Source organism: Pseudopodoces humilis, chromosome 21 (genome assembly GCF_049639895.1).
Source record: "Pseudopodoces humilis isolate 2021_Gansu_Grassland_sample_001 chromosome 21, ASM4963989v1, whole genome shotgun sequence".
Classification (NCBI taxonomy): Eukaryota; Metazoa; Chordata; class Aves; order Passeriformes; family Paridae; genus Pseudopodoces; species Pseudopodoces humilis.
Window position 1 is genome coordinate 4691050 of NC_142220.1, and position 20913 is coordinate 4711962.

The 20913-nt window shown below is 37.2% G+C and overlaps 1 protein-coding gene across 6 annotated transcripts in view; it reads right to left on the minus strand.

Annotated features, from left to right (window-relative positions):
* The window catches only part of STXBP4 (syntaxin binding protein 4), a 64377-nt gene that overhangs the window by 12963 nt on the left and 30501 nt on the right, over positions 1-20913 (minus strand). For all 6 annotated transcript variants that reach the window (XM_088065554.1, XM_088065553.1, XM_088065557.1 and 3 more), the window contains 5 exons: positions 20554-20730; positions 18225-18341; positions 17668-17717; positions 16411-16541; positions 892-949 (listed from right to left, as the gene is read on the minus strand). In XM_088065554.1, the coding sequence (XP_087921680.1) occupies positions 892-949; positions 16411-16541; positions 17668-17717; positions 18225-18341; positions 20554-20730 (533 nt within the window). The remainder of the gene's footprint in view (positions 1-891; positions 950-16410; positions 16542-17667; positions 17718-18224; positions 18342-20553; positions 20731-20913) is intronic.

A 20913-nucleotide genomic window follows, 5' to 3' on the forward strand; every position in this document is an offset into this window, starting at 1 on the left:
TTGATAGTACAATCTTCAAGTTCAGTTTCCAGTCACACAGGTACAAACCCAGAGTATTACCCAGGAAAGAGTCTAGCATCCACCTTAACTTCCCAACTGTCCTACCATGGCTCCCTGCATGAACAAAGGGCCCAAGGGAACAGTGCTCTATTTTAATAGTTGCTCTTGTATTTATTTCCACTGCTATGAAATTGGCTTTTAATTCACTTTCATTTCCTAAGCTATTTTTTAAATTTTTTTTTTTGTATAAATCTCATGTAGTGACCTACATCTGTCTGAAAATAAAAGGCACTCTTTGATTAGAGCTGGAATGCAGGATCATATACAGTGTATTTGGAAACCTCTGCAGAAAAAACCACGTCTGCTTTAATACATCTCGCTCGAGGCATCACGGGGTGAGGCAAGGACAACTGAGCAGTGTGCTTGAAAAAAAGGAAAAATAAAAAACCCTGCTTTTCTTTGCCAGTTAATGCATCAAGTTCAGTGCTATTTATGTGACTTTTGGAAGAGTTTGGGGTAAAAGTAATATATTTGTTGCCCTTCCTCTCTTTTAGGAGACTGCATAAATCCACCTGCAAAACTCTGTGTTTCTGGCACCTATAAGAATTAAACACTGTGGAAATTTTAACAGCTAGAATAACTTCATAGTAAATAGATCATGATATATATGGAATGGAGGTGAATTATATTTTTGATCATTTCCTTCAATCTTTTAGAGGAATAAAAAAAAACAAAGTTATTTTATAAATTAATCTTCACTATATTCTAAAAAAAACAACAGCACACAGTGCAATGTGCAATAAATGTTTCCATTAATTCTAGGACTGCAAATGTGTTTAGTTTGATGTGCTTCTATTTCAACTCTGACCCATTTTCCCCACATCTACTCACTTGATAAAATATTTGATTCCATCAGCTGTATAAGCTTCTTCCCATCCATAAGGCAGACCTAAGAGGAGATAAAGAAATAAGAAGTCTCTCAAAACTCAAGTGACACAGAGAACATAGTTTTGAGATGGTGTAAGTTACAATGCTGTCATTTCAAACAATGCCATATAATAATTGTAAATCAATTCCTACTTTTGTAACAGATAATAATATAAACAATACAATTCAACAAATACTTGCTGTGCCACAAAGCTACTAGTTTTGATGATACATTTACTACCAGATGATACTTTTTGGTATCATTTGATGACACTTCTATTACTAGAATTATGAATAATACTTTCAGTAGAGTACTATTCTATATTCCTTTAAAAATTACATTGTCCTAGCAAATCTTCACCTTTTAAATAACTGTTTGTTCAAAACTAACTCTTTGTAGGGTGTGAAAAATGCTGGAGAAAGAAGCATCAGTCACCGTGTAAAAATGCTCCCACTTTTGTGATACTGTACTGTAAAGTACATAATGGAAAGTGCAAGGTCCTGAAAAATCGTGGGTTTCTTGAGACTAGAAAATACATATTAATTTAAATATGCAAGAAAAATTGTTCTTGAAGTGTTTTGCCTGAAACTCATCTTGAAATGTTAGTGTCTTAGGAGTTAAACTATTTTTGTTCAAGTCCTAGTGTATCTCAAAGACCAGCTCATTAGAACCATCTGTGAGCCTGATTTTGGTTTAAAACTTTTATTTGGAAAATGTGCTGGCCTGCATGCACCATCTGAGCTTTGAAAGCTGCCTCTTCCCAAGAACTGCCCTAAGTGCACATTTATTTTTTAAAATTTCTTTTTCCAAAGGCTGATTTTCTTCTGTTGTCACACCTTTGTCTGTGGTGTGGTTCTTCTTAAAAGTCTGGAGAGGGCTAACTTCAGTTCTCCAGTATAAAGAGAGTTCATTACAGCCACAGAATCAGGACTGGGCACACTGCAGCTGGTACAAACCTCCTGGGAAGGAATTACACCTGTAGGCACCAAGCAAGGAGCAACAAGTAACCAAACTTCAGAAGTCAGGAAGGGAACTTGAGAACTGGAAACTAGAATGTCACAGCATTGTCACAGCACAGCTGGCCTGGACTGGTCAAGGTAAATCCAACCATAACACAAATCCAATTCAGCCAGCCTAGTTCATACCCAAACAAGTCCCCAGGTAAGTTACAGAGGGCTCAGCCAGCCCCATTCATGATTAGTAGGAAACACATCTGGGAAGGGATCTGGGCAGAGAGAGATCCCAGCCAATGATCCATCTAAGCCCAGGAGCTTTGGATGAACTGTATCAATGACCCCTGAACAATAAATGAGGCTGTTTGATGAGCATCTGGATCTCAAGTTGTGAATTTTGTCTCCCTACCCACGGCCGGCACACAGAACAGCACCACTGTCAGTCAGTACTGCTTGAAAAAGAAAAAAACCCCATTGGACTGATTTTTTTCCCTATCACTTTTACCCCCATTAGTCACTTATCTCAGGCTTCTTCCCATTTTCAGTTTAGAACAGATCTATACAATCTGTTCCTCAAAACACACCACCCACTACCTTTCAAAGAGAATAATCCACAGCTACTTCCCTTTAAACACAAGGTAGCTGCTGCGTAGCATTTCTCAGGCTCTTGACTCCATTATGAAGGGAGGAAGAAAAGGATGTTTTAGGGTATAAATATGCTAGACATGCTCACTGGTTCTTCCTTCCTCTCCCATGAAAGATGGAACCTTTATTCAGCATGGGTATTTTCTGATTATTTAAATGGCAATGGGATTCATCCCTCAGTTGCTTCCATCTGCCCTGCCCTTTCCTTTTTCCTGCATGAAACATGCATGTCCAAATAAATGACAAAGGATTTGCTCAATTATGAGTAAAAGCCCAGCATCTTCTCTGTACTCACATGGATCCCCTACATCACCTGTTTCATTTATCAGTGATAATTACAATTTTATCCACTGGTGATTTGATTAGAATTATGGCTTTTTTAACTCTTCTAAGTGAAGAACTGTACATGGGTAGCAACAACCAATGATTCTTCCCTTACCCACTGAACACTTCACTTTTCAAAAACACTGAATACATCTGTCACCTAGAAATGAAACTCTGGAAACACCTCCAGTGCTTTATTAGTCCTTCTGACTTAGTATGCATTAGATTGTGTATCCTATCCATTTTTCATATTCATCCACATTCCACCTACATCTATAGGTTTTTTAATGCTTCTGTTTTCCACATTTTTTTACTTGCTCTCCACTAGTTTTTCAGTGCTGCTCCCTTTATTACTTTCCTACCCTTTCAGATTTGTACTTCTATTTCTTCTATTTCCCCTGGTAGCTAGGAAGCTCTCATGTTTTGCTTTGTATTTCTCCAGACATCATTGCCACTTCCTCCAAGCTCACTGACTCCATGAATCATTCATAAGTTGATCTACTTCCTCCTGCTTTATTTTTTTCACACCCTCTAGGGTCAAATTTGTTGTCTGTCCCAGGACTTGCTTTGAAAGGCTGCTAAGCTCTCACCTGGAGTAAATGGGAGATAAAGGAGCTGAAAAAGTCAGAAAAACAGTCTGAAATATACAGGATTTAGCCTACATCGTCTCCAGCAATCTCAGATTTTCTGCATATTTATAATTTCTAGTGTAAACTGCTACACTCTCTTTGATGAATCTTCATAAATAATATATTTGGCTGCAGCTGTCTGCATAGATCATCTTAAGAAATTACAGATTTACAGTATTTAAAAACTAGTTCATTTCAGCAGAAAATACAGGGTTTCTTGCTATTCAGATACTTGTGACTATTTACCTTCTGCAAGGTAAAGAAAAGGTAAAACTACAAAAGCAATTGTGCATGCAAAAGGAACAGTGGTCTCCTGAGAGAGAGCACTTTAGTCAAAATACACAATAACTTACCTAAAGCGTTTTTTCTTACTATGTACATTTAATTAGGGTAAATGCCAAAGAAAAGTCTGTAATTCCCTGTGAAAAACACAACCAAGGAAGCAGTTGATGCTGTTTGTACCCCAGCACTGCTGCAGTCGGGCAGGGTCCCTGGGGACTGCTCCTCCTCCCCTGAGCTGCCTGCTGGGATAACCACTGCTCTGAGTTATAGAAATCTGAGAGGAAATGAAGCCCTGGGGCAAACAGAACTTTCCTGATCCCTGGTAAGTGTGGAACTCATCGATCTTTATCATCTCCTTAGCTTAACAGGACAAAACCTGCACAAGCACTGACATTGTGGGTCCCAGAAAAGAGATGAGCATCAGCCTGAATGCTAAACCTGTAGGAAGTGACAGATATTGAAGACTTTGCCTGCAGCTCCCAAGAGAGAAATGTGTGTGCTCTCCCTCAATAACAACACACATGGCATGATCCCTCAAGTCTCTAAGGAAAAAGGGGGAAATACAGGTATTAGGGGAAAAGCCTCATTTTCCTAAGCAGTTATCAAACCTAGAAAGTGCAGTAATGTGGTTGGGTGATTTCCCCACCCCCCAAATAATCTAGTTAAAAATTATTAAAGCAAAAGATACATGGAGATCAGCAGATGACAGCAGTAAAGCAGATACGACAGCAGAATATTCAGTTGACTCAAAACTGCAGTCCTGAAATCAAAATACTGCAGTCCAAAAATGCTCAATTTTGCTTATTTTTTCACAAAATTACTCAAAGGAAATGAGAGATTTAGAGCCTATCACAAGAATTGCTCAAAAAAAAAAATGCACTGTGCAATGGGATTCTATCTAGATTTGGCCTACTTAGATGCTTCAAGATAACTATGTCCTTAAGGGCTTTTGGCCTTGGGGCAAGAGTTTAAAACCCTGCTTCCATTACAAGCAGGCACCAAACACCTCTGATGAATCTGGAAGGAGTGGTTAGGGACAACTGCCTCCCAAAGGTCCTAATCTCACCCTAAGTGCTCTTTTGTGAAACACAAACTTATTTCCAGCATTGTTCACACCTTTGTTATCAACCATTAAAAGGGTCTGTGGCTGCAATTCCCTTCCTGTTATGGGTAAACAGCCAGTATCTGAAATTAATATAAAGTTTAAGGGATGTAGTATCTATCTGGAATGCTAAAGCCACACTGTACACATATTCTGTTTCACAATGAACCATTCTTTGATCAACAATAGAAATAAGCATGTCTTTGTTACATATCCTTTTATGACTTTTCCAGCTGTGCATATCTTTTTTACATACAAAGAGTACAGGCCAGCTCATACCCTTTATCTCCTGATAATTTATTTGTATTTAGTATCAGTCTCAGAAATGATGGGGTTTTTTAAGAAACAAGAATTACCTGCTAAAAGAGTTTCTGATACAGAAGATTTGCTGAAGGACATTAAAACCAGTTTTCCCTGTCACTTGATAAATGTGCTTTTGAATTCTGATCTATTTCAGCTCTTATCAACATTTAAACCTTCCTCCAGTGGCTTCAATAATAAAGGAAAAGGTGATAATTAAGATCCCAAATGCCTTTGGCTCTTCCTTTCTGAGCTATTTAAGCAAAGAGGATGAAAGCTGAAGGTCTGATTTGATGGTTTAAATTGCCTGGTTTTGGATGCCTGAGCGCTACTGGAATATGGGAATATCCCAGAGATGACACCAGACTTATCATGGTGTGAGACCAGCAAAGGAAAACCTCTGTGACTTACATAATTTGACACAGCTAAAGCAAAAATCTGTGGAGAAATATCCACCCTTGTTTGTCCAGAGTGTTCAGCGGGGTGTACACACAAAATGGACTTTTATTTTTTTTTGGGCTATCAATAATATAAGCTGTATTTTGCTGCTTTTTTGTGAATTAAATTATAAACACTCATGTTCAGGAAAAAGCTTTCAGAAGTGAATATGCACTTCTGGCATTTGCTTGTGTGTCACTTTAGATCATTTCAAGTGCTCTTCCCAAAACCAAATATGCTTCCTTTCATAAATAATACTCTGCTGAGGGGACATTCCATTCCTTTTTTTTTTTTTTCACATATCAAATTCCATTTTAAATAAATCATTCTTTTCTTTTGTTGTTGGTCACTTAATAAAACAAAGATGGACTCAGTAGTCTTCTTGTGGAGACATCTGGGAAATAGTAGCAACTGAAACTTCTGCTGATTTGGACTATGGTTGGCAGATTGGCTTGTCTCCCTTCAGTCTGTTCCTAGAAACCAGGCTTCAAAAACAGCTTTTGTCTTACTTTGGACATTCAGGGCATGGTGAAAGATGAGCTTGTGTTTTTCCACTGCTTATTAATCATAACATATTGACCCATCTATGCTGGCAAACTCATTAATGTTGGAGTAAAACAATTACAATTTACAGTTTAGAAGGCGTTATTAAATAGTTCGTGTTTCATGCTGAAGGATTATATGAACAACTTTTAGATCTTTTTGGAAATTCTGAAATTACAAATTGTTATAAATGTCTTTCTTCTATTCTACTTGTCTGTGAAAAGCTTGGTACAGCTAATTAGAAACAGTTTGAATTCAAGAGCAATTGCAATTTATGAACAATGACCAGTTAACTGACTAAAATTTAAGGAAATAAGAACGACCTCAAACAGCACATGTGTACATTAGTACAGACATTTTCTTCTTGTACCTAACAAGGAAGGAAATCCAAAGTTAGAACTCTGCTCAGTGTGAAAATTCAGAAATAAGTGAGAACTAAAGTCACCTGAGCAATGAGGTTCCTGCTATGTGTCTTTAAGGATAAAGAATTACCTTTAAAACTGTGTATTTCCAGCAGCTGAATTTTTGAAATACAACAGAAAAAAACCCCAAAATACCTATTTCTTTCAGATAAAGACTAATTATCTATTTCACATAACTCTTAGGTGCTGTAGGTTCCAAGCAATTTGGACTGTTAACAAGATAAGAAACAAATAGAGTAACTGATGCTCATTTTAATCTGTGAAGGAGGTTAGTAGAAGTCAAAATAATATAAAATACCTCTTGGAAAAAAGTAATTCTTTAGCAACTTGGATCAAAAAAGCCAAGCTTATTTCAATATGCTGCTAATCAAGTGGCTTCCAAAGTCTTTCCACCTCACACATTTGATAGTTGGATGTACAAAAATGGATTTTGAGGAGGCCAAGATACCATGAAGCTGCTTGTCCCTCAGTATTATCCCATTTCAGTCATGCAATACATTTGTTTGGGCACTAGCTCAGGAGAGCATAAACCCTCCAAAGTGAGGGGCAGTGAAAGCTGGGAGGGGTTTCAGACCAGCTTCTTATGGCCAAACACTAGAGTTTGCATAATCTACTACCTCTTATTATTTACTTTTGGAAATGTATTTAACATACTGATTATCTGACACTGATTTTTGCATTTTTCAACTACACTGCTTCTTCCTAAAATGCTGCTGGCTGTCCAGTGAAAATATATAAGGATGCAGTGGTGAACCACCCAAAATTATTTAGCTTACTGTGGTCAATAATCTGTTGATAAGGTGAAGGCGATACAGAAAAATCAGAAAACTCCTCGGGTACTGCATTTCTCTCAGTGGCTCCATCTGTTTCATTTACCAAGTTAAAGATATTTTATTTTGTTTTATTTTAGTGTTAAAGGCTTCTATAACTGAGTTTCAATTAGTGCCACTGAGAGAAATGCAGTACCCGAGGATCACAGGGCTTGTAGTGCTCCCTGCCAAGGCTGGTAAAAACATGTTCCCCATTAGATTTTTCTCAGCCCCTTCCAGATTTTTTTTTAAAAAATATTCCTTCCTATGAATTAATTGCAGGCTTTTTTTTTGCAGTTTCCCACTACAGACTGTTAACACGATGCTGTCCACTTGGGATGGGTTAAGAATGCATTACTGCTTCCACTGCTGACTGAACACACTGCAAGTTACAAACTAATTTTTGAGGAATATTTGCATAAATTAAATTGAAATTAATTTTGTTTATACCTATGTATCTCAAATTGCTGAAGAGAAGACAGGGAACACATTACTAATTCTTAAAGTAGAGAAAGAGTTCTTCACTTGGAATTTTACACCAATGCCGCATAGGTTAAGAAAAGTTAAATTCATGGAAGTACTCTCTGGGGAACATTCTTGTTCTGAATTGGTACAGGCCACTTTCAGCTGATTAAAAAGAACCTGGAATAACCCATTCTTATTCCAGAAATACAAGGCTCTGCACACAGGGCATTCACCACCAGGACCAGGTAATTAGGAATAGCCTGGAATACCTCACTGTATGTCTCAAGAAATTATTTATTTTTCCCCAGTTCCCTTCCTTTCTTGCTCCCCTGATTCCTCTGTTCTGGAATTCATCCATCTCCTTTCCTTACTGGATCAACTTCTCTTGTCAGCATCTATTGTGCTATCCACCCACCTCCATCACTGTCAGCTCCCATTGCTCACTGACGCATGTGATTGTTAAATGCAAGTTTAATTAGAAAGTATTCATTGGTAAAAAATTAAAATGCCTAAAATTAGAATTGAGCAGAAATTGTCTGAGATTTAAAAAGCAATAGTATTACATGATATGCCTTTCTTGCTAAGTAATATCTCACTCTTTTTTTTTTGCACTGATGATGAAATTAAACTGCAGAAGGGGCTGGCACAAACCACCTACAATTGAGAGACAGAACCACTCTCTGCTCAGCTCATCTCACAGCAAGGACTGACCAAAGTAATATTTTTTTTCCTTTTGAAGCAAGAATTGAAAGAACACATCAACTCAAGCCATCCTTTTAGTCTGATGTAAAAAAGCCTGTAGCTACACATAGCTAAAAGAAAGGGTTTTGGAAATAATGTTAAAAGTTCTTAAAATCTAAGAGAGTTTTTGGTTATAAATCCAAAAGGGAAAAAAATCATGAAGTGCTTCCATTTAGCATACTGAACTTTACCTGAAGTGTAAAGGTAAAATTTACAATGAAAGGAAAATTTTCTGTTACCAAACACAATCATCACTAATGCAAGGCAAAAATCTCCCTCCATAACTCCCATTTAATGATCCATGTGCCTCATGCCATGAGGTAACACATCTAGTGTGAGCCATTTTGTACCTCCTTTAGGTCTCCTTTACAAGCACCAAGTAATCATGCTTTCCTCTAGGAAATTCTCCTTAAAACACACTTTTAAAAAAAGCTTTCTCTCATTCTTGGCAATCAACTTTCCTTGTACTTCTCTCCATTTACATGAACACACTTGTGCGCCGTGTATGTCTGAGGAACTCTGCTGGCCCTCAGCTTCTCACTCCTACCTACTGAGGAGAAGTGAAAAAATGTGACAACTGCAGGAGCTGACAGCAAAGCCTACGAGCCCTCTGAGACAAGATGAGCCCTGACAGCTTCAGCACACAGATTCCCAACAAAGGGAAAGCTGCTCATCCCCCTTCCCCTTGTCAACATGAATCCAGATCTCTCGGGATGCTCAAAGAAAATGAACTCAGCACTGACTGCCAAAAGCACACACACTGCAATGGTCACTTTGGTTTTGGTCACCTTAGCTGATGGCACAGGTGCTCCCTGACACCCAGAGCCACGGGGAGACCCTGGGCATTCACCTCTCCCCACAAGCAGCTGGCTGAATCCCAGCTGGCCCTGCCAGTCAAAAAAGGATGCCAGACTTGGATCTGGGACTGACCCCTCAAGGATAAATTCCAGTCTCACCAGGGTATTTTCTGGCTTTCAGGCACTGAAATGGGGCTGAGACCAATTCCTGCCTCCCCTGTGTACTTCTTCTGACTTGGGAACAATTTGCATCTCCGTGCCCCAGAATTTCACAGTTTGTTTCCTCCCTTATGTCAAAACACCATGCTATAATAAAGGATTAATGTATCAAAATTCTAAGCATTATGTCAAAAGAAATTAATAGAGAGGCAGTTTAGGAAGTATTTACCATCCACTAAAATTGTTGAATCTGGAGAGTTTTGACTTCAGTCTCCATAGTTACCAAGAGAAAATACAACTTCTATGGGAAGAGGCACAAAGTCAACTAATTTTTTTCACAGAGGGACCACAGTTTGAGTTAAACAAGTCTGTATGCTTTTCATGAAGTGGTTTTTTTTTTCAGAGATGCTGGAAATTATCCTAATGAGACTGCACTAATCTTGTTAGGTCATCTGTATTTTAAGGTACAATAATATTACTTGTTTTTCATTATTAAAATGTTTTGATTTGAACGTCAGGACAGGCAGTGCCTATTCAAAAGCTGACTCATCTTTTCTCATTAAAGGTAAGTGAATGGAGAGAGAATAATTTGCTTTTCCAGCAGCAACAACAGAGTTCTGAAATCTAGGTCACACTAAAGAACTGTCTTGAAATACAAGCTTTAGATACTGAACTGTGTTTTTCCTTGCTGTGAAACATGGGGATTAACATGCATATTCAATCACCAATAAAGCAGCATGCAACTTATTCATAACTGACATTTAAATGTATTTTCTGATTTGATTTGGGTCTAAAATTATTCTGTCCTTATTAGTGTCAGCTTTTATCTGGCTTCTCTGCTTGTCCATAATTACTGTAATGTTCTGATTCTCAGACACCAAATTAAATAAGCAGGGTCTAGATCCTGGGCCCTGTAACAACACCACCAAGTAAGGCCATTTAGGTGAAAACCTCATTCCTCACTTAGCAAAACGTGGGTTTAGTCCAAGGAAGGGGAGTTTGGGATAATTCAGGATTTAAAACCCATTGGTAAAAGGACCTTTCTTTGAAATGCCATTGAAAAACAAGATTAGGATTTTGTAAGGGCTTGACTAACTGGATGACTAATTTATTTCAGATTAAATGTCTGAAATAAAGAGGGTGCAGCTGAATAAAGACAACAGCAAAGTGTTGTATCCGAGGTGTGGATAACCAGCTGTCCAGAAGGAAGTGATGCACACCCAGATGCCTTTGGTTCTGGGAGCAGAAGAAAGCCCAAACTTCACATGACCCAGTAACATGGACCTGCCGGGGAAAGAAAACACATTTGGGACCAAGTTTGAGCTCAAATTAAAGCAAACAAGCTCATTCCATTTTTGTCTCCTGCAGGAAGCTCTCAGGTACAGAACTCAATACAACTTTAATGAATTGGAGAGAAGTCAGAGAAGTGCAAAGGTAAGGAAGTGGCTAGGAGAGATGTAGTACAGAGAAAAATTCAACAAACTGCTGTCATTTATTTGGGGGAACTTGGGTGCTCCCTTGACATTGTTCCATAGTCCAGGCATTTTTGCTCAATGAAAAGTCACTGCATAAAACACACACAGTAATGAAAAACTATAAACAAAGAATTTTTACAAGTCACTAATAAACCTGACAGTTACCCAAGGCTGCTGGGGAATAGCATCTCTAGTGTAATAACAAATTCTAGTAATTGTAGGTTACTGTCCAGGAACAAAAAAAAGCTGCTTTCAGGATTTCCTATCAATAAGACACTTAATCAGAAAACAACATAAATATTAAATTCCGAAGACTTATGTTAAATCCTTGGGTTTTTGTTGTTCTTGCCTATGAACGAGCAAGTCAGCTGCTTCATGACTCAAATTCCTTTCTAAAATTGGGGTAATAATTTTAATCAAGGTGTAGGAATCATGTCAATAAAGCAGTTTTGATCAGATTTACAGACTGGAGAAAGAATGGACTTGTCTCACAGGTCTAGTGCTCCTTTTTCAAATTAATTTTATGCACACTCAATTTCATTTTTATCAGAATTATTTTCAATAATGTACAGCATTACATTTCCTAAGTTCAACATTTATTTTCTGTTGCAATGAAACATATTAAAATTCTTGGACAGATTTTCTTTTGGAAATAACAGTTCTATGAACACTGTCAGAATTACAACTCTTCGTTCTTATTTACCATGCAGGCAAAATTGTACATTTAAATGATTTCCAGAAAATCAAAAGTCTTGCTGCAAGTAAACAGTTATGTGGAGAAAAAGCTTTCAAATTCTTGACTGCATCCTCATAAAATTATATTAAATATGATTGGATTTTTTTCCCTGAGTATTTCAGAAGCCATTTTCCCTGTTATGCAACCTAGAATTTTGATTTTTCTGCAAGTATGTAATTTGTTCACCTTCAGGTTTCTTACTGTGATCTGATTTGCAATGTATCTAACGAGTTGCAGAAAAGCTATCAATTTTTAATGAAACATTCCCATTTTCAAAATAACACAGAAATTTAAGGTCTGTAATATAGTGTGAAATAGATCCACTTCTCATCTTGTGTATACTTGATGTTGTTTACTGGAAAAATTAAAAGAATGCAATTCTGAGATTTATATATTTTCTTTTTAATGTCAACTCAAATAAGATTAAACAGCAAAAAATTCATTGAATAACTTAATAATATTACTTTTGACAAAAATGAAACTATCTTCCCATTAAATGTTTTTGTTTGGAGGGGAAAAGAAAAGCAACTTTCAGGGAATAGCAACACTGTGAAATTTTCCTTTGAATAAAACAGTTGATAAATTCTCTTTCAGGAAAACTCACTCCTTCTGTTGTTGTTAGAAGTTTCAAAGGAATAATAGATATTAATTTCACCAAATGAATATTTTCTAGTGGACATACTGTCTTCATTAATGTTGAGCTGACAAACAAACTATTTACCTTTAAAGCACACACCACTGATATTAGTTTTTTTGCTAGCAAAAACTATTAAAAAGGGAGCTGTAGAGCGGTGTTCAGGATATACTCTGTATAATTTATCAGGTCTCTTCTATTTCTGATTTCAGTAATTCACTGAAATATTTATGGCCTTGCCAGAACAATGAATACACATAGTTATCTCTTTGGTTATCATAATTCTGCTCCTTCCCAGACAGCTCTTCCAGTAAGGAAGGAAAGGTACAGTTCTAGTTCAGCAGCTGAAAGACTGTCAGAGTTATTCCTCAATGCACACTTGTCCCACAAAGTAGACCTTGCAGGAAATAATTCTGCCTAATACTAAAAATACAAGAAGATACAGCATCTTTAATATCAGGAGCCAAGCTAACTGAAGTTAAGCAGGACATGCCTGTCCATGCCACAGTTACAGCTGGATTTTGATGTACAGGCATAAGGTAAAAAGGGGATGGGGAATGTTCTGGCTGATGAACTACAGCAAATTACCTGCACAAAGTTACAGCACCACTGTGTTCATAAAATACAAGATTCAAGAACAAAGTGGCAAAAATGTATAAATAAATCCTGTATAAATAAATAGCATTAATTCTGTTGCAATAAACAAACACACCAGGCCTGCAACAAACAAAAGAAATATGAATACTTAAAAATATTGGCTTTTTTCAACATAGCAAAATTGTTATTTGTGAAGCCTTGCTACTCTACTCTATAGCTTAGTTCCACCCACACTGTCAAAAGGATGGGAAGGGATAACTGACATTTTCCTGACTATGGAATGGTTTTGGCATTTAAACACAATATAGTTGAAAAATCCCTAAACTGATGAAATGGATAGATCCAATATTTCAGCTTTTAATGCCAAAGATGTAAGGCATTGCCCAAAAATCAAAAGCAATTTAACCAACAAGCACTAATGGATATTGAGCAGCAGCAGTTTCTGTTCTCTTCTCTAATCCAGTCAGCTTTCAAGGAAAATGAATATAAAATCCAGGCAAGTAAACTTCTGCCTGTAGGATCTTCAAAATCAAATGCAAAGTGACTGGCAAGATCAATATGAGTAAATTAAGTAGGAGTTTTGGAATCTGTATTAATTTGGAGATCATTTGAGTGAACTTGAGCATGATTGCCTTGTGTCAGATCCCAGGCTGAGAGCAAATTAAACATAAGTGATGGGATAAAACAGCTCAAAATTCACTGCTTGAGTTCCTGCTGAGTGGAGAACCTGGCTTCAGAACATTTCCTGGATGTGGATGGTTGGGATTGTGTCAAATACAGCAAGACAGCATTTTTGACAGAAGTTTCAGAGGCAGAGGGAGGAAACTGGCAGCCAAAATATTCAAAAGCTGTGTTATAGGAGTGCCCATTTTGAAATGCTGATTGCCTGCTCTTTGATGAGATAACTATGTGCCAGGATTAATGAGATTTCGGTCATTACCAGTAGCCAGTGTATTCCTTTTCTAAATTTGTAATAGAAAAGAAGAAAATGCTATCTCTATTCTTTTTAGCATGATTTGCACCATATGGTCTACTAAGTGCAGGAAGCAACTCCTTTTAAATGCTGCAGTTCTTCACTGAGGCATTATTATCCTCTGCATGATGAAAGTAATTTCAAGTGTTCAGGAGATGCTCAGATTCTGTAAAGCAGAACGGCCTCTCAAGGCTTGGTTTATAAAAATAGCTTGGTCTTTAAAGACGATAAAGAATGGCTCTTTCAAGGGATGAGCTTGATTATTCTTTATTTATTACTTTATTACTTTATTACTTCATTATTTGCATTTTGGGATGTGGAGGATCCTGAAGTAGTAAGCCCTGGAAAATGAGCTGTTGTTTTTTTTTCTGCGTCTTCACTTGAAGAATCACCAAAGTGCCTTCACAGAGCTGTCACTCAGCCTGCTGAGCTGAAAGCTGATCTCCAGCAGTATCACAAGAAAAAAGGTACTTGAAGATTTTCAGGAATACACTGAACTTCTTCAAGCCTCTTTCCTCAGGCAAAATGTCAGACTATTACAGAGGAAGGGGATAGTTTGTGCAGGTAACTCATAAATATGTCATTTTGGCCTGGTTGTCAAGGAAGGTATTTTACAAAGGAAGCAGTTTTCTGTTGGAAAAACACTCTACAACCTTGTCTTGGAACCCAGACTTCATTTCACATGTATTGTAAATGAATCAAAGAGGAATTTTGGCTGGAGCTCCTTTACTTTGTATTTACAAGAATGAAGCAATAATAAAAGAGGAGCTCTGTTTAGAAGGTAAAATGTATCACAAAGGTTTCCCAGCCAGACATTCTGATCCACTGAGCAACCTCAAAAATATTAACTCCAGTACCCTCTTTAAGAACTCAATTACAAATTATGTTGTGGACACCTCTCTGTAAAAAGGAAAGCCTTCAGTCTGCACTGTAATCTCTATTACACTTTTCTCTTTGATGGATGATATTTATGAAATGCCACATACACAAGAGCCCCCTTTCTATGACAGCCCATCTGCAAGAAAACTTCAGATCAAATGGAAAACATTTAGTGAGAAGCTGGCAGAGAACACTGCAGACAGAATGCTATTACATAGTTCCTTTGCCTTAAGCACTTTTTTTTTTTTTTTGGAGGGAGAGGGAGAAAAAAGCCAGTGAGGCTTAAAGCTTTAATCTCATACCCAAGCTTGTCAGAGCCCAAATCTATCTGTAATGCTCTCCAAATCAGAATGAACTCAGAAAGATGACGTTCGATCTTTAAATCCTTCTCTGCAGACCTATTTTTAATTCTCAGGTTCATAAAATGGATCCCTCCTGTGGCTCCAGAGCTAACATGTATCCTACCTATTATGTCTGACATAAACATGTCAGAATTCAGCTGCATTTAGAACCAAAAGTTTTCTTTCTACAATTTCCTGTGTAGTGTAATAAAACCAACTCAGTGTGACAGAACTATGATTGTCATTGGTGCAAAATCAATTATCTCCTTTCCTGGTCACTGTTATTCTTTTCACTCCACCAGTAACACTAACTCTAATATTCTGGACACTTCTGAACAAATTGTATCTTCTTGTTTTGCTTTCTTTGCCACAGAGTGAGTAATAAATGCTTCATAAATAACGCCAAAAAATGATTTTTCATATCTTATTTTCTCAACAATAATTTTTTCAGTTTCTTTCTAAATTAATTCCCAAACAGTCAAATCTATTCAAATATTTGATACAATAATTATGGGTAACCATAACTGACCACCTTTCCAAAACCTCCTGTGATGTACCATTTCTGTTCCATTTTTGTAAATCAATCCATTTAAGCTGGATAAGAACTGACAAGCCTACTCAACTATAGACAAAAACCATCAGAATACACAATCATTTCCATGATCTGAACCAGGAATTACATGATAATTCAAAGCTGTGTCTTAAGATTTTCAACTGATGCAGTTTATTAATCACTCTCATGAACTACCATCATTTTCACCAATGGGAACAGATTTCTGTTTATGACCTGAGGACATAAAGAGATATCTCCAAATGGAACTGCTGCCTACATTCACTCCCTACAGCAACAACATCTTCATTAAAACACTTTGATACGTGTTCATGTAAATCCAGCAGAATAACATTTTGCAAATATTCCAATATGAAAAACAGAGCATTAAAGTAATGAAATTCTGCTAGTTTTACATGATTCTGGTAATCTTCATATTCCTCACTTTGGCATTAATTTAGTGCTTTAAGTTTTCCTGCAAAGAAATGTACTCTGGAATAACTTTATATTCTAATTATAGTTTGATGAAGATGCATCCTGAGCTGACACTGAACCTGCTCTGTCTTTCCATGCTAGGAATGATTTATTCTGCCAGTTCACATCCAATTTTAAATGAAATTATCCATCTTCTTGGCTGATGAACTGATACCAGATTTCAAAGCACACAGAGATGGACACACTCACTCACAATCTACTTCCAAAATGGCACGGACAGACTTGGCAAGGTCCCTGGCTTCTGCTGCAAGAGCTGCTGTGACAGTAGGTCCGACCCTTCCCAGCCGAGCCAGAAGTGCTTTAGTGGACAATGTTCTTCTGTCACTAAGATAATAAAAAAAATAAGTGTTTATTTGTAAGATGATAAAGGAAACTGTTCCATTCAATAAGGTAAACTTGTTTTTCTAAAGTGGTTTTGTTCTCACTGTATGAACAAAAAAAGATTCACGCTCCCAAATCAGTGAGTTTGCCCCAGCAGCAGTCCTGGCTGAACAATGAAGGCATTTGGAATGTTCAATTCAAGTAACATTCACAGCTCAAAATGCACTGTCAAAGGCTCAGTGGGTGTCAGGAAAGGAACTTGAATGGAATTCTCATACCAGCATTTAAGAAGGGAGACTGCTTCAAGGGACCCAACTCTTATCTTCTCTGCTGTTAGTGAGTCTGCTTGTCACATTGGCTTAGTATTTGATAATTAATTTATTCAGTAAAATAAGTTCTATGAACTTTGTAAAACAGACATCACTGCTGTGTGCAGTTCCAATAGGAACTGCATCTCACTGATTATCTATGATGTCCTAGTTGGTCTGTGCCTGCATAGGTTTTTTGAAATAAAGTTCCAGTTCACTTCACTTAAATACATTTGATTTCCTTGAGAGCTGTCTCGAAAATAACTGCAGGAAGGAGACTAAACAATTTTACTATTACATAAATATTAATGGAATGCTATCTGGGATATATAGGCACAATCATGACAATTTTCTGAAGGACCAAAGGCTGCTTAAATCTTCTTGAATATTCCCAGCAGCTTTTTAAACAAGAGAAGTAATAAAATGTAAATGGATACGCATTTTATCAATTTATTTATATGCTACTGGATTCATTGTGATGCAAAATCACCTAGGAAAATCTAAAAAAATATTAAAAAATTATAACCCACTGTTAAGGTTCCTTGCATTTTAACTAATCCTTAGTACATTATAATTACTTTATGGAAACATCCAGACAATCATAGCTATGTAATTACTAAGTGTTTTAATTTAATTCAGTGGTTTTTAATGAAGCTGTATCCCGAAAGCCTAATTTATAATTCATGCCATTCCCTCTCCTTCAATAAAATGACACTCAGAACTATACAGCAAAAGTATAGAAAAAAATAGCTACAAGGCAGTTTTCTGAGACTAGGAAACAACAGCAGAGTTTTTCACTATTAATATTGCTATTTCATTACCTTAAAACTGTTGAGGAAGTAGAGTTATCTGAAAGTATTTCATGCACAACCTGTTGGTCATAGTCAAGAAGTTAACAGTTTATAAATCAACACAGTCAAAAAGTTAATACCTTATAGTTTGATGTTCTATTTGGGGCTGGGGAATTTGATTTGCAATTAAAGAGTCTAGTGTCTCCCAGCTAGAAGCGCAAAATTAAAAACCAAAATATTATGATCCTTTTAAACAAAGTAAATATAACATCACTTTTTTGTTGTTTCATAACATGCCAAAGAATTATCAGATATTAGCTTTCTCTGCCTTTTCTTCTGAGGAGTTTCACAGAAATTGATAGAGTTTAGGTGGAAAAAAAATCTGATTATTTTCATTTGTCCAGTATAGAAAAACACAAAGATTATGTAAACCTCTGGATCTGTACACTCATACATCATCTGTATTTCTAGGAATGAAAGGATCTCTGCAAAGTAGTTTATAGTCATTTTACTATGCTTATTCCTCACAAACATCAACACAAGCATTTTCCAAATAAGGCACTGTTAGAAATGAAAGGCAAAGTTACCTCTACAAATTGTAGCAATTTTTCAGTGGCCACCTCAAAGGTCTTCCTGGCTGACTCTGATTTCCGCAGCTGGCAGTCAAGCACTGTAACTCTCTTTCTCAAGTCTTGAATGTTCTCCTGGGAAAGGTATTTTAAGGTTTTTATTCTAATAACTTTCCTCCCATGGATAGAGACATAGTGTGAACAGAGTGTTTGGAATTTTTAACGCACTCTTTTCTACATTTCTGTAAAACACTTAACTGGAATGCCTGACCAGCTGGCAAATCTGCTCCAAGCTTTTGACAAATGATAGAAGGGTAAGTTAAAACTGGAAGATAACAACAAGGATAGGGCTGAAAATTAAGAGAGTTTGAACTAATTGATGAATGGATCAGAAATACCAACCTGATGGTGACAGTATCTCTCAGCAGGGTGCCATAAACAGCCAGAACAAACTCAGTCCCCTGGTTTGCATTCAACACAGTAATTATGGCACATCTTGGAGGAAACTACCCCCTAGGATGTCTCTGCATGCACTTGTATAACCTATTGATCAGTGTTATGCATCCCTCCCTCCTTCAGTACAGAAGATGTGAGCTCTATTAGATCCAGCCCTGGAGGCTCTGGGTTTCATCAGAGTTCCTGGCACTGTTCCTGTGACAGGACCACGAGTGAAATCCTCACATGTACCTGGGCACGTCTGTTTAGCTCAGCTGTCTGCTGGACACAAAATCCAGAAAGATCTCTCCAAAATACAGAAAAAGCACTGTAGTTAAAAATAAACTTTTTATCACACTGCAGGTGGTCATTCTGAAAGCCCACAACAACCTACTCTAAAACCCTTACAAAATAATCACTAAAACCCACTCATTAACTTTACTGGAAGTAAATTTGTTTGTATACACTGTACAAAACAGCAGAATCATCACTGCCCCAAATGTCAAAGAATCTGTTGATTCAAACACCAGTTTTTGGTAATTTCACTGTCCACTCTGGAGAAGAAGCTGGTGAGAGATCTCACTCTTTCACACTAAAAAAAGTGAGAGGGACCAATGTGATTTTTATTTATGCCTCAACATATGTTATACCCTGTTTAGTGAGTGTGTTTTAGGGAGAGATTAACTTGGGCATCAAAAGAAAAGAAAAAACCAAACAGGTGTGACCCTGCCTGAAACTTGACTCCCCTTTTACAGCAGGACAGGACAAAAGGGTATAATATAGAGTTGGTACCTACTTGATACTGCTTCTTTGGGATAAGAAATGCAGAGATTCAAATCTCCACACAGGTATTGTAGTACTCAGTCAGAATTTCAGGAACTCAAGCTAGAATCTCTGGAGCAAATGTCTAGGAAAGCAACCCACACTCTCTGAATCTCTTAAAGTTTGGCTATTTATTAAAGTCCTAGAAAACAAACAGTGCTGCAAGAACACCTGACATAAAACATGGGGCATCTCACCCAGATGTTCAGAAAGAACATCCAGGGTGTGACTCACATAATCACTCACAACCAGATGACAGGAATTCCTCCTGGGAGCCACAGGGACTTGCTAAGCTGTTTTCTGCAAGCTTGTTTACCACAGAGCTTGACTTTACCTTCTAATGTCTTGAAATATTAAATTAATTCTCAGGATAAAATAAGGTAACATTTCAGGAGGTTTTCTTCACCAGGTCATATGTGCATCCATTTTTATGAGAAAAATAAGGTACCCTCATAAATGCCAACCTGCTTGCACTTGTTCAAATTCTGTGTAATACACAGGTCAGGAGTTATGGAAAAAATATTTTATATTAATCTTTTTTTTTTTTTAATTTTTATTTTATTTCTTAACCTGTTCTGAAATGCCTCACTGGAGATGAAGTAGATTTAAAATGTAAGGCTAAATTAAATGTTTTTTGGCAGGATTACTACATTTAAATGATTACCTTGATTAAATCTAAATTTACTTTAGAACAGGACCGGACTTTATATGGTTGTTATTTGTCTAACAGAAACATAAACCTGAAGGCTATTTTCTTATGTGTACAAAAGCATATAAATATATGCAAGGTGTAGTTTTTAAAGACAATATATCTGCAGCCCAGGAACTATTCCATGTTTAATGCTTGAGATGTACCATTCTGACCTAAAACCCACATATGCTGGGAGCTCCTGTTCTTCCAGCCCAAAGATGTCTGGATAAAGGAAGCCTTGTACACTTCACATTACCCCCTTCACTACACATCATCCCAGTTATTGAATAATACAAGACAAACAGTGACCTACTTTAGAAAAGCAGATGAAAAGAAAATGAAAACAAGACACATGACAACAGCAAGGAAACCATGGTAACTCTGACAGGCTTTGCTTACTTTATTTTGGCCAGAATGCTCAGCGAGCTGAGCCTTCAACTCTCCAATTTCAGCCTCTAACAGGTGAATCACCTCTTCATAGTCCATCTCCATTCCCCGAGCCTGCCTTTGTGCAGCCTCTGCAAGGTGAATTCTGCTTCTCAGGGCTCTTGTCTCCTCCACAGCTGCCTTGGCTTCCTGCAGGTTATATAATTCAGTGGAAAAGTTACAATTCCAGCTACCAAAAAGAGCAGATTTAGCTCACAAGTATTGCAGTTGGCATCTGGGCTACCTGTTAGCGTTCAGGGTTAGAGTGCTCAATTGCTAATTTTAAATATATGATGTGCAAAGAAAAAACAGGTATGTACAGAGAAATAATTT